This window comes from Hipposideros armiger, unplaced genomic scaffold (genome assembly GCF_001890085.2).
Source record: "Hipposideros armiger isolate ML-2016 unplaced genomic scaffold, ASM189008v1 scaffold_550, whole genome shotgun sequence".
In the NCBI taxonomy this organism is placed as follows: domain Eukaryota; kingdom Metazoa; phylum Chordata; class Mammalia; order Chiroptera; family Hipposideridae; genus Hipposideros; species Hipposideros armiger.
This window is the reverse complement of record NW_017731900.1, coordinates 778,811-793,223: the sequence shown is the minus strand read 5'-3', so window position 1 is coordinate 793,223 and position 14,413 is coordinate 778,811. Positions and strand designations below refer to the sequence as shown.

General features: G+C 38.6%; 1 protein-coding gene across 6 annotated transcripts in view; it reads right to left on the bottom strand.

The window, feature by feature from the left end:
• MGAT4A (alpha-1,3-mannosyl-glycoprotein 4-beta-N-acetylglucosaminyltransferase A) overlaps positions 1-14,342 on the bottom strand; it is a 100,705-nt gene extending 86,363 nt beyond the window's left edge. For 4 of the 6 annotated variants that reach the window (XM_019669215.1, XM_019669219.1, XM_019669218.1 and 1 more), the window contains exons 1-2: positions 14,275-14,342; positions 9,888-10,180 (exon numbers count right to left, since the gene is read on the bottom strand). In XM_019669215.1, the coding sequence (XP_019524760.1) occupies positions 9,888-9,981 (94 nt within the window). In that variant the 5' untranslated portion in view covers positions 9,982-10,180; positions 14,275-14,342. Of the gene's footprint in view, positions 1-9,887; positions 10,181-11,824; positions 11,937-14,094; positions 14,188-14,274 lie in introns of those variants that run through there. The other 2 variants (XM_019669216.1, XM_019669217.1) reach the window with 2 other exon arrangements.
• Between the last annotated feature and the right edge of the window lie 71 nt (positions 14,343-14,413).

Genomic DNA, 14,413 nt, shown 5'->3' with positions numbered 1-14,413 from the left:
TTGGGGGAAGGGAGGGAGAGGAAGGACAGGATTTAACAGGTAACAATTTCAAAGCAGCTATTATAAATATGCTCACAGAACTAAAGAAAAGCTTCACTAGTGAAGTAAAAGAAGGTATGGCAAATGTGCATCAAATAAAAAATACCAATAAAAAGATTGAAATTTTAAGAAAGAACCAGATGTAAATTCTGGAGGTGAAAAGTACGATAATAGAAATAAAAAATTCAGTAGAGGGCCTCAACAGTAGATCTGAACTGGCAAAAGAAAGAATCAGCAAGACTCTTGAAGAATTCAGCAAGATTCAGAAGACAGGTCAATAGAGATTATGTAAACTGAAGAAATAAAAAAGAACAAAGAAAAATGAACAGAGCCTCAAAGAAATTCGGGATACCATTAAGCACACCATCATAAATGTAATGGGAATACCAGAGGAGAGAAAGGTGAAAAACAATATTTAAAGATAAATAATCACTGACTACTTTCCCAAAGTTATTAAAGAACAATAATCTACACATCTAGGAAGCAACAAACAGACCCAACAAAACCCACAAACAGATATATCATGTAAAAATGATAAAAGTCAAACACAAGAAAATCTTGAAAGCATTACTTACAAGGGAACCCCAATAAGATCAATAGTGACTCCTCATCAGACATAATGGTAGCCAAAAAGCAGTAAGATAACACAAAGTGCTAAAAAACAAACAAACAAAAAACCCAACAACAAAAAAAACCCTGTCAACCAAAACTCCCTATATCCAGCACAGCTATTTCTCAAAAATGAAGGTAAAATATATACATCCCCCCACCAAAAATTGGTAGAATTCATGACTAGCAGACCTGCCTTACAAGAAATACTAAAGGAAGTTCATCAGGATGAAAGTAAGTGATCCTAGACAGTGATTCAAATCCACACAAAGAGCAAAGTAATTACATAATTACAATAAATGTTATTAATGCATACTTTTTCTCCTTTCTCTCAAATGATTCAAAAAGACATTGTATAAATGACATGTATATAATGTATCACTGAGTCTATAACACATGGAAATGCAGTACATTTGCCAATGACAGCACAAAGGAGGTAGGTGGGAATAAAGCTGCAATGTGCTAAGGAAATAACAGATGGTAAAATAATAATTATAACAATGTATTGTTGGGTTTTTAACATTAACAGATGTAATGTATATAACAATACCACAACCAAAAACGGTGGGAAAGGAAATAAGAATATAGCTATACAGGAATAACATTTCCATATTATTACTGAAATTAAGCTAATATAAGTCAGAAGCTGATTCCCATAAGCTGAGATGTGTATGGTAAACCCTGGAACAACCACTAAAATATAATAAAAAACTAGTGAAAAAAGTCATTAATGAAATTAAAATGCTACATTAGAAAATATTCAATCAATGCAAAAAAACATTAGGGGGGAACAGAGGAACTAAAAAGACATGAGACATATGAAAAACATGTAAGATGGCATATGTAAATCAAACTATATCAATAACATTAAACATGGACAGATTAAACTGTCCAATCAAAAAGTAGACATTACCAGACCAAATTTTAAAAAGCAAATATGTATGTGTATACACATACATATATATCATATTTCTCCCTATACATACATACCTATGATAAAGTTTAATTTATAAACTGGGGACAGTAAGAGACTAATAATAATAACAAAACAACAATTATAACATTATAATAAAAATTATGTGCATGTGGTCTCGCTCTCAAAATATCTTATTGTACTGTACTCACCTTTCCACTTAAAAAAAAAAAAAAAGAGGCACTTTACAGCTTCTCTTTCGTTTATCTGAATTGCCAGCATCACTAATCTTACACTGTGGGGCCATTGTTAAGTAAAATAAGGGTTACCTGAATACAATCACTGCCATACTGAAACAGTCAATCTAACAATCAAGACAGCTACTAAGTGACTAATGGGCAGGTGGCATATGCAGCATGGATATGCTGGAAAAAGGGGTGATTCACATCCCAAGTGGGATGGATTAGGATAGTGCAAAATTTCATCACGCTATTCAGAACAGTGCGCAATTTAAAACTTATGAATTGTTTATTTCTGAAATTTTCCATTTACTGTTTTCAAACCATGGTTGACCATGAGTAGCTAAAACTGCAAAAAGAAAACCACAGATAAGAGGGGACTACTGTAATAAGAATTTTCCACAGTCTTAAAAAAAAATATAGGAGGGAACATTTCCCAAATTATTTTATGAGGCTAGTATTACCCTGACACCAAAACATGACACACTAAAAAAAAACTATAGCCCAATATCCCTTATGAATATGGATGCAAAAATCCCCAATACTAGCAAACCATATTCAGCAACATACAAAAAGGATTATATACCACGACCAAGTGCTATTTATCCTAGGGATACAAAGTTGAACATCTAAAACTCAATTAATGCAATATCTCTTAATAGAATACAAAACAAAAATCACTTAATAGATGCAGGAAAGATACTCATCTCAATAGATACAGGAAAAGAATTTGACAAAATCCAACACTCTTTCATGACAAAAAACACTCAGCAAAATAGGAATAGAAGGCAAGTTCCTTAACCTAAAAAAAGAACATATTCTTAAAAACCACAGCTAACATGACACTTAAATGTGAAAGACTGGCTGATTTCTCCTTAAGATCAGGAACAAGAGAGGATGTCGGCTCTCACCACTTCTATTCAACACTATAATGAAGGCTCTAGCCAGGGAAATTAAACAAGAAAAATATTAAAAGCATCCAGACTGGAAAGGAAGAAATAAAATTATTTCTATGCACAGATGGCATGACTTTGTATGTAGAAAATCCTAAAGAATCCACTAAAAATCTATTTGAATAAATAAGTTCAGCAAGGTTGCAGAATACAAGATCAATATACAAAAATAAATTGCATTTCTACACACTTGCAATGAACAAACCAAAATACAATTAAGAAAACAATTCCATTCAAAATACCATCAGAAAGAATAAAATAGGCATAAATTTAACAAAAGCATAAAAATTATACTATGAAAACATTAAAAACATTGTTGAAAGAAATTAAAGATGAAAATAAGTGGAAAAACATCCCATGTTCAAGGATTGGAAGCCCAACACTGTTAAGATGATAATACTACCCTATCTGATCTATAGTTTCAGTGTAATCCCTATCAGAATCCCAGTTGACTTTTTTATATAAATTGACAAGCTAATTCTAAAAGTCATATTAAATTGCAAGGAACACAAAATATCCAAAACAATCCTGAAAAAGAAGGAAGTAACAGCACTTACATGTCCATATTTCAAAACTTATTACAAAGCAATGATAAACAAAACAGGAATAAAAGTGGGTTCAAGGTGGTGACATAGGAAGGTTTTTAGCTAACTTCCTCCCACGAACATATACCGTATTTGCCGGCGTATAAGACGACTCGGCGTATAAGACGACCCCCTAACATTTCCACTCAAAATACAGAGTTTGTTATATGGTCGGCTGTGTGCGATTTTGCGAGTGTGGTAAAATCGCATAACAGCAAAATCGCATAACAGCTGAGCATACACCCAGCAGCGCTGCTGATGCCTGAACCGTATGTGGAATGAAGTGGGCGGGCATCGGGAGGCCACTATGGCACGGGGCAAGCACTATGGGCAGTCTATCTGAAGTGTACCTGGCGTATAAGACGACCCCCCACTTGGAGGCATATTTTTCAGGGCCAAAAAATCGTCTTATACGCCGGCAAATACGGTATATGAAACGATTCTCTTTGAAAAAGACCTGAAAACTAGCAAAACAGCTCTTCTACAACAAAGGGTAAAAAGAACGCAATTTGGGTAGGAGAGGCAGAGACACAGTCTCACCAGGAACCCCAGCCCCAGCATGGCAACCCACAAGATGGAGGGATATCACAAACATGGAGCTCCTCCCCTAGGAGCAAGGGGTTCAAGCCCTACATCAGGCACCTCAACTCTTGGGACCTGCACCAGAAAGACGAGTCCCCAAAACATCTGGTTTTGAAAACAAATGGAGCTTACATCCAGGAGACCCAGGGATGTAGGACACTGAGGCTCTGCTCTTCAAATGCTCGCATACAGACACACACACTCCAAGTCCTGGTGCAGAAGCAGCAGTTTAAAAAGTTCCTAGATTATCTATGAGGAAGATTCAACTAATCTTAAAATGCATGCTGGAGAGACAAGAATCTGTTGAAACTCTCTCTGGGGAAAAAGGTGCTGGTGGGCACAAGTTTTGGCACTCATCACCTTGCTGGCACTAATTGCCCCTACCAGTGCTCCCCTGTGGCTTCTCCTCGCACCCCACTGGCCCGGTGCTCCTCCACCACAGTTCCTGTGCCCACCCAACCCAGTGGGGTGTTGGGAGGCTCCCCCGGTCCTGTGTTCCTCTGCTGTGGCCTTGCTGCAGCATGTAAACCACACAGAGGACACCCCTTGAACACCTGGTGCTAGTGGTCAGAGGAGCTTGTGTTTCTGGGCCCCTTGGGAACAATCTGAGAAATAGTTCTTGGCAGGCTACCTCCCCTACTGCACTGCATAGACAAAAGATTGAAACACACCTCCAGTCTTCCAACGACCAATCGTTTAAGGCTTGGAGAAATGGCTGTTTTGCCTAATACACAGAAATATACACAGAGTCAAGTAGAATGAGGAAATAAGGGAATATGTTCCAAATAAAAGAACATAATCCCCCTTCCCAAAGTAAACCTTAAATGAAATGAAGGTAAGTAATTTACCTGATAAAGAATTCAAAGTAATGGACATAAAGATGCTCACTACTCTTAAGAAAATGGATGAACACAGAAATAACTTCAACAAAGAGAAAGAAACCATAAGAAAGTACCAAACAGAAGTCACAGAGCTGCACTACACTAGAGGGGTTTGACAGCAGACTAGATAACGCAGTAGAAAGGATCAGTGACCTGGAAGATAGGGCAGTGGAACAAACACAAATAGATCTGAAGGAAAAATAAGTGAAGACAGCTTAAGCAACTTATGGGACAACATCTAACAGAACAACAATGACATTATAGGGATCCCCGAAGGAGAAGAGGGAAAAAAATGCAGAAAGCTTATTTGAAGAAATGATATACAAAAACTTCCTTAACCTGAGGAAGGAAACAGACATCCATATCCAAGATGTCCAGAGAGCTCCAAACAAGACAAAGCCAAAGAGATCTATAGAAAGACACATTACAATTACAATCACAGAGTTAAAAGTTAAAGATAGAATCTTAAAAAGCAGCATGACAAAAACAACTTGTTATGTACAAGGGAACACCCATAAGATAATCAGCAGACACAAACAGAAAACGTGTTGACTGACAGTAAGGTGTTGTGCCACAAAGCCTATACAAAACTTTAGCAAGACACCTCCTGAAACAAGTGACAACCAGCCATTTATTGCAAGTAAATGATAGATACTCTTTGTGACATATCGTCAGGTCAAAAGCAGCCTAACACTACATCACAATGCCTATGTCATTCATCTCACTTCATCTCATCATGTACCCATTTTATCATCTTACATCATAAGAAAAAGGTAAATACAGTACAATAAGATATTTTGAGAGAGACATTCATAAAACTTTTATTATAGTATACTGGTATAATTGTTCTATTTATTATTGTTGTTAATCTCTTACTGTGCTTAATTTATAAAACTTTACCATAGGTATGTATGTATAGGAAACACATACACATATACGTGTGTGTGTGTATACTATATATATATATATATATATATATATATATATATATATATATACACATATATATGTGGTTTGGTACTATCCACAGTTTTAGGCATCCACTGGAGGTCTTGGAACATATCCCCTGCAGAAAGGGAGACTACTACATGCACCCCAATATTCACTGCAGAGGTTATTTACAATAGCCAAGATATGAAAACAACCTAAGTGTCCATAGAAGGATGAATGGATAAAGATGAGTGGTATATATACAATGGAATACTACACAGCTATAAAAAAGAAAATCTTGCCATTTGTGACAACATGGATGGATTTAGAGATATTATACTAAGTGAAAAAAGTCAGACAGAAAATGATAAATATAGTATGGTTTCACTTACATGTGGAATCTAAAAAGCAGAATCAACAAAACAAAAACAAATTCATAAATACAGAGAACAGATTGGTGGTTACCAGAGAGGAAGAGGATTGGGAGTGGACAAAACTGGTGAAGGGGATCAACTGCATGGTAACTAGATTTATTGTTATCACTGTATAGTGTATACAAATATCAAATTATAATTTTGTACACCTGAAACTTATATAATGTTATATACCAATTTTATCTTAATAAAGAAAAAAAGGTATGGTACTAGCACAAGGAAGACCAACGGAATAGAAATGAGAGTCCAGAAATAAATCTATACATCTATAATCAACTGATTTTCAACAAGAGTGCCAATGGGGAAAAATCGTTTTTTCAACAAATGGTACTAGGACAACTGGGTAGCCACATACAAAAGAATGAAGTTGGACCTTTACTTCCCACCACATACAAAAATTAACTTAAAAAGGATCGAAAACCTAATAGCAAAAACTACTAAACAGAAGAAAACATAGGAGAATCTTCATGAACTTGGATTTGGCAATGGATTCTTAGATATGACACCAAAAGCACAAGCAACAACAAAAAATAGGCTGAACTTCATCAAAATTAAAATATTTTGTGCTTCACAGCACACCATCAAGAATGTGAATAGACAACCCACAGAAAGGGAGAAAATATTTGCAATCACATACCTGATAAGGAAGGTGTATCTAGAACATACAAAGAACTCTTACAATTTAAAAGACAACCAATTTTCTAAAACTGGCAAAGGATCTGAATAGACATTTCCCCAAGGAAGATATACAAATGGCTAATAAGTACATCAAAAGATGCTAGACATTATTAGTCATCAGGTAAATCAATAAAACCACAATGAAATACTACTTCACAACTACTAGGGCAGTAGAATCACAAAGCTATCAATAGATAACAAGTGTTGTCAAGAATCTGAAGAAATCAAGACTCTTATACCCTGCTAGAGGAACACATAATGCTCCAGCTGCTATGGTAAATAGTCTGACAGCTCTTCAAATGATTCAACGTAGAGTTACCATAAGATCAGCAATTTCACTCCCAGGTAAAAATCCGCCCCCAAAATGGAAGCATATGTCCACACAGAAACATGTACATGAATGTTTTATGTCCCCATGGACAGGAACCTACAACTGCTTGCTCAGTCCTCCCAGTTTCTGGACTGTGCCTGACGACAAAGTAGGAGGTTTATGAGGGGCCCTACCCCCACCAACAAGTAAGACATGTCCTTATTCTGGTCCCACCTTCCCAACTTTCCCAGCCTGTCCATGCCACATACATGGACTTCTGCCTCATTTTTATATGGGAGTCCTGTATACTCAGCTGGAACTGGTACCCTTGTTTAAATTCCAGCTTCCCTGGCTGTGCTCCTGACATCCTCCCAAGCTTATGCCGATCCCATGGACCAGCTTATTATGTATTCTTCAAAGTGGTAAATGAAGACCTATGACAAACTAGATATACTTCTAGGAACTGCACTGTGATTGCCAGCGACACCTTGAGACAGTCTAGGAATCTTATGTGTCAATCACAGTTAGCACCTCAGAATTCCGAAGCACAAATACTCTACACCCTTTCAGAGCTCCGTGGCTGCACAGCTCCCTCTATCTGACCTATCCACTGTCCCCTACAGTGCCTGGTATTGCTCACATTTACTCTTCTGTGAAGTAGCTCAAGGATTAGTAGCCTCTGTCTCTGCTCTTCTGGGCCACAGACCAACAGCTAAGAGCATAATCTCTGGAATCAGCAGGTCTAAGTTCAAACTTCACTCCACCACTTAATGTGTGACCTTGGCAAGTTTCTCAACCACCCTCCTTTGGTTTTCTCATCCACAGAAAGGATGTAATAAAAATAATGCTATAATTAAACTATTACTCCACCAATGTCAATGACTATGGAAACCATGCTTTCAAAATAAAAATCAGAGCACATGGTTGATGGGTATACTAGAATATCTGAAATCAGCCCTGTTCCCGAAAACCTGAGTGTCTGCCAGAACAATCTAGAAAGAATCCAAATGCTCAGCAGTTAGGGTGGTTACATAAATGATAGCCTTACAACACAGGGGATTTTACATAACCATAACAGAAGACCTCTGTTATACCTGAAAGAGACTGGACAAAACACTAAGCAGAAAAACAGCATAAGATTATGCATGGAAGGATTACACAGCTGGTTGAGTGATAATAAAAAAGAACAGACTTTTTGTGCCTGTATCCAACACCACATGGTGAAAGAGGCTTATATTTTTTAAATCAATTTTGATTCTCAAGACAGCTTAATACAAAAAAAAAAAAAAGCTTATAATGCCCTTACATAAGAAACAAAAACAATGGAACAGAGATTCCAAAACTTTTAATCCTTTAAATAAGACACAGTGAGAAGAAGGGTCAAGTTTCTCCATTACTATAGCTCTCTGAAAAAGTAAGTTTCCTGATAAGAAAAAAACCCCTACACTCCTCTTATGGTCAATTCCCTTATTTCACAAGTGAATCTGTTTTGTTCATCAAGGACAATCAACAGCTTGATTAAATTAACTATTAGAAGTTCTTCCTGAGGAAATCTCCCTTTGGCACAATTTAAAAAGGAAACCTAAAATGTATATATTCACAAAAAAGAAAAGTCTTCAACAAATTTTTGATTCATTTTTCCCCAGAGTTTCCCTCCCACAAATTAGAGCTCAACTCACAGAAAAAAAAAGAGAAAAGGAATACCATACTTGTTCAAAGCACAGAGCATGTGCTTTTTTCACTTATATCAGTTCCATATGCATACATACATACATACACACATACATACATACATACACACACACACACACACACACACACACACACACACTTAGACAGGTATATACATATCTATACACACACACCAGAGAACAATTAAGACATGAATCCATCTTTTCAGTTATCTTCATACAAGTCAAATCAATGCAGGCAATAGCATCTTCAAATAACCAGGTGACGATGACTACTCTAACCTGACTCTAACAAATCAAACATGCACTCATCTCAACACCTCTATCCTTCTTGCCATCAATATTCCTTAGATTATTATAAGGAGAGGTAAAAAGTGTGGGTAGGATTTACTCCAAATAATTTCTCTTCAAAAAGAGCAAAAAGCAAACAAACAGAACATTATCCCTGAATACAATTCCAATCACAGAACAGATAACCTCCCTTAAAAACACAATTCAACAGTCCAAACACAATTAAAAAATTTTTTTTAAATTTTCTAATCAGAACTTCTTACCCACTTCATAAATACTTTTGCCTAAAGAGCAATCTGTCAATATGTGCAGTTTAAATTATTAACTACCCAGCACCAAATCATTAGTATAAGCAGCATGTAAATTTCATGAAGGCTCCGTGTGTCCTTTTAAGCATTTTATACAACATCCAGTACAAGAATACTTATTAAACATTTATGATGTTTAATAATAAAAATAAAATGCCAAAACAAAAGTCTTCATTATTCAATTTGGCCGTCATGTATAACATAAACCACTGATCATTATCTGTTCCCCTGAGTGCAATTATAAGAAATTGAAAACAAAACAAACTCCATTCAAATTAGAACTTCTCTGTCCAAGAATACCATCTGATTTTTATGCCAGAAAGAAACTTCCAGGCCACCAGCAGATAGCATGCAACATGCAGACGGCTGACATATTTAACCTAAGCATTGATATACCGTTAACAAAGCCAAAAGCTTAGTACATTTTTGGAGATATTTTCCTTACCTTTCCCATTTTGCCACGTGCTATACCAAGATAGAGTAAGGAACGAAGTGATGAATGCTAAAACAGTGGCTACAGTTCCATTTCGGAGCCTCATCTCATTTCACCATCACACTGGTTCATACATTTACGAAGTCAACTGAATCCAGTACTCCTGGCTCCAGGCCAATAAAAACAATCAATAAGAGAGGTTCATTTCAGATGCTCTGCAGAATAAGTGTGACAGCACCACCAGCCACAACTGCTATTCAGAACTGTCTTCACAGTCTTCATAGGTTGATGTCTCAGGCTTTCTTCTGAACCAAGAGGGAAACAGAAAGAAAAACTTGTTTAGTTAATGCAAAATATTGGTTTCTTCATTTATTAGTGACCATTAAAAACAGACTTTTGGTGGTGCTACAATGTATCTATAAAGATTATCCCCACATCTAAACCAGTCATTTATTATACTAGGATTATATGGTTCTTCTCCGGGGGGGTGGGGGGGGGAAAAGCTTCGAACTACATATATTCCCTCCTCCTTTTTTTGTCTGTGAAAAGAACGTTATGGTTACTTATTTAAAGAGGGAAGCTGTGGGGCTCATTAAACATATAATAAGCCACAGATTCCACACTGAGAATTCTCATGATCACACAATGGTTCCTGAGTAACACAATCTTCACCCTCCTCAGTTTTCCTATTATGCAATAATAATGTTTAAAAAACTTAAGAAAACTGAGAGACCACACAACATGTAAGGGTCAGAAGACCCGGGTCCTGGGTCCGGCTCCATCACTTCTTACATGACTTTGGTATGTCACTTATCTAGGCCTTATTGGTTCATCCACAAAATAAGAAAACAACCTGTCCTGGCCCCTTTCACGTGTCATAAGTCAGAAAAAGGTTACAATTATTGCTGTTATTTATCATCCTCATAGAATGAATGTAGTTTTTCCACAGATTAACCTACTTCCAGAGGGTAAATCTGGAATATTTAGGCATTTAGAAAATGCAGCATCCAACCAGAATACTGTGTGACCTAGGACTGGTCACTTAGCATTGTTTTAACTCGGGAAATCCAGGAAATCACCACCCATTTAATAAAGCTGTTGAGAAAATGGAATGAAATGAGGTCATCAGAAGCACCTAAGCATAGCTGCCTACCACACAATAGGTTCTCAATAAATGTTAAGTGTATTAAAAATAAAACCAAACAAAAAAACTGCAGCCAGCTACTGGTTCAGTCCACTCTATGCACAGCAGGTCTATTCCCTGGGAGTATGTCAGGCACTCTGAGATGTGCACTGATTCCTGGCGGCCTCAAGGGGACCACAAGATGCACTTGGCAATATAGTAAATGACACTCTAGTGAGGTGAGTTAATGCACCTCCAAATACGCCTCACAAGCCCAAGGGACAATTCCCTCAGCAGAAGAATATGGCTGCTTAAATTGGCCATTTGTAGGCAATTCAGAAACTACCATCTCAGCTACTTTGCAAAACGGAACATTTCTAGAAATCTCTACTAGTGAAGACAGATCACTAGGGCACAGTATTAGTAATAATAATGACAGACACTCCAACTCACTGAGTGTTTCCTGTGCTGCATCCATTGTATGTTTTAAATCTTTGAATATCCTGTGAGGCAGGCATTATTAATCCTATCTTACGTACAAGGAAATGAACCCAAAGAGAGCCCTAATGTGTATGACTCCAAAGTCCAAGTTCTTACCTACCACCCGTTGCCTCTCAAACTAGGCCACCTGCACCCTAGCACTAGGAAGGCAAGCGCCAGGGATACTCCAAGTCTCAGGTTACACTTAAAAATGTTCCCAAGGTGTTGGTAACTTTACCCAACAGTTTAAGGGTGAATTTTAAAATCCTTTATATTCTATAACAAACATGGGTCTATTACAGAATAAGCTGCAAAATTCAAAGGAAATTTCAAAGTTTAAACTTACCACTTTAAACAAATTTCTCACTTCCTGTAGCCTTTGGCTTGGCCCCCCCTACTGCTCCACATACACCCTCAGGCATGTCTGTTAACCCTCCTTGGCCAGAAGCTCTAACTGTGGTATAATATTCTAGAAGCACTGGATTCTTACCCGCCCTTGTTGCTTACTCTTACTATCTGAAAACAAGGAACTCCAAAGATATTCTTACTTGTAAGTTATCACTGTTTTCTAAACCAAAAGTTATTCACCTTCTCTAGTTAAAACAAGTTAACATCAAATATGTCCACGTTTACGATTTAGAATTTAAAATCATGGTGACATTCTCTAATTTCAACTTAATTCCATGAAGTGCCTAATATCTTGTTTTATATCAATAAGCACCCAATAAGCACCCGATTATAAAAAGACAAGTGATAACTCAGTGAATTATATAACTTGGGATTTTAATCCTGGGGTGACATTACATAAAAATGCATATAACTTTGTTGCTATATACTTAGCCCTACCTTACTTCAGAGGAAGGATTTTTTTGTCCTAGTAAAAAAAAAAATCTGAGAATACAGGTTATTAGAGTAAGCATTCAGTTAATAATCATGGGGAAGTACAGAAGCAGAGAATCATAAAATAAAGGATATTTTAAAATACAGCTTTACTAGATACAAATAAAGCCCATATGAAATTCAGTATAAATGTGTCGAGACGATTAAAAGTGAATGAACTCTAAAATCAAAGTAGACTACAGATATACTATTAATATGTGAAAAACATAGGAATATTAAATACTGGATCCAGGAAGTTACTAAGCTCAGGTTTGAAAATACTGATCATGAATTCTAACAAATATGACCTAAAATTCTGCAAGAGAAATAAAAGCGCATTTTACTCAGTAAGGATGTAGTCAGACATCTTTAACTAGGGTTTCCAAACTAATGAAGTTTTCCTGCACAGTACAAGTGAAGCCTCCAGACAACAGCAAAACTAATGATCCCCACACTCTTAAACCAGGAGAGGCAGTTCATAGGTTGGACAACCACAAGCCCTTTGGATTGACTGATGACCTAAAGTGAGAGACCAAGCGACCCACACTTTTATCAGTGTCCACATTCACAAAAATTTTAGTCTGAGACTTTACACATTAGAATCCTTAACAAAAAACAGATAGTGGCTAAAATTACTAATCATCTTCTCCATCCTGACGAAGATGAGTGGAACCTTCAACTACAGATCTCAGACAGAAAAATCTATTTTATAAACAGATCTTCAAGGACCGCAGTCCTGTGTTTTACTGTTAAATAATAAATTATTTTAAAGTGTTCTCTGAAATATTCAATATGTTCCACGGCTGAGAATACTTCTGAACACTTGGCCAATTCCTTAATTACCATCCCACAGACAGGACAGAGGTGCCTGAAGAAAGACACAACCATGAAATACAAACATAAACTATGTAACTTCATACACTGCAATTATGTTAAAGCTCATTTATGTTACATTTATAAAAGGATTAATATTTTTATTTACTACAGCTTTCATAATTTCATCGTCCAGTGCGTTTTGGGGTTTACACCTGTGAGCTAAAGAAACTAATGCCACGCTAACCCATTAGTAAAACTATTTTTTAAAACATTAAGAAAAGGAAGGGTAAACCACAAAAACGCTTAGGTTTCTAAAGTTAGCTGCTAAATTCAAACGAACACGTTGTCATTATCTTTGATCAGAACTCGTCCCTCAACAAAAGCACAACAGCAGAATATATGGCAAGCATTCAACACAGACACTGTGCCTGCTCCTATTTCGCAGATCGGATTGTAAGCAATTAACGGGCTCCAGAGAAACACACGCTGCGAGAAATAAAAGCGGGCGCGCGAGTGGTGTGACCGCCAGCTCATAAAACACGCCTGCGAGACACCACCTGGTATACTCAATGGAATCACCTGCACCCAACCTAAGAGTCCCACGTGCAGCTTCCTCCTGAAGGGGGGCCGATGCCTGGGGGGGGATGGGCTGCTCTTTCACACCGGACCACCCCCAGGTCCTCACTTCGTAAGGAAAATTGGCTACCACGGATGCAAGCCTGCTCTGCCCCGGCGGGAGCAGCCCTCGCCTCCGGGCCCGGGGCCATCTGGCCCCCAGCTCACCTGCCCCGTGGAGGCGCCGGGCGCTGGCCCTCTGGCATCCCGGTCCCGCCCCCGAGCAACTCTCCCTCCCTCTCCGCACCCCCAAACCCACTCTTCCCCTCACTTTGCCCCAAAGTCGACGAACCCCGCTGCACGCACCAGGCGCCCGGCCCGCCACCGGAGAGCGCGCCACTCCAAGGGGCCGCAGCGGTGGGGGCTGATGGAGCGGCCAGGGCGGCCAGCCCGCGCCCCGCGGCCCAGCCCGCGCCCCAACCAGCCCCGCAGCAGCCCGCGCCGCGCGAGCTCCCGGCCGGGCCGCGGCGCAAGCGGCGCCGTTACCAGCAGGTGGATCTCCCGCGATCCCGCGCCTCCGAGCCGGGCAGCCAGCGCCGCCCCGCAGTCCCGCGCCCCTCCGCGCAGCCGCTCTGAGCCCCTAGCTCCAGGCCGCGCGCACCCCGCCGCCGCCGCAAGCCCCTCA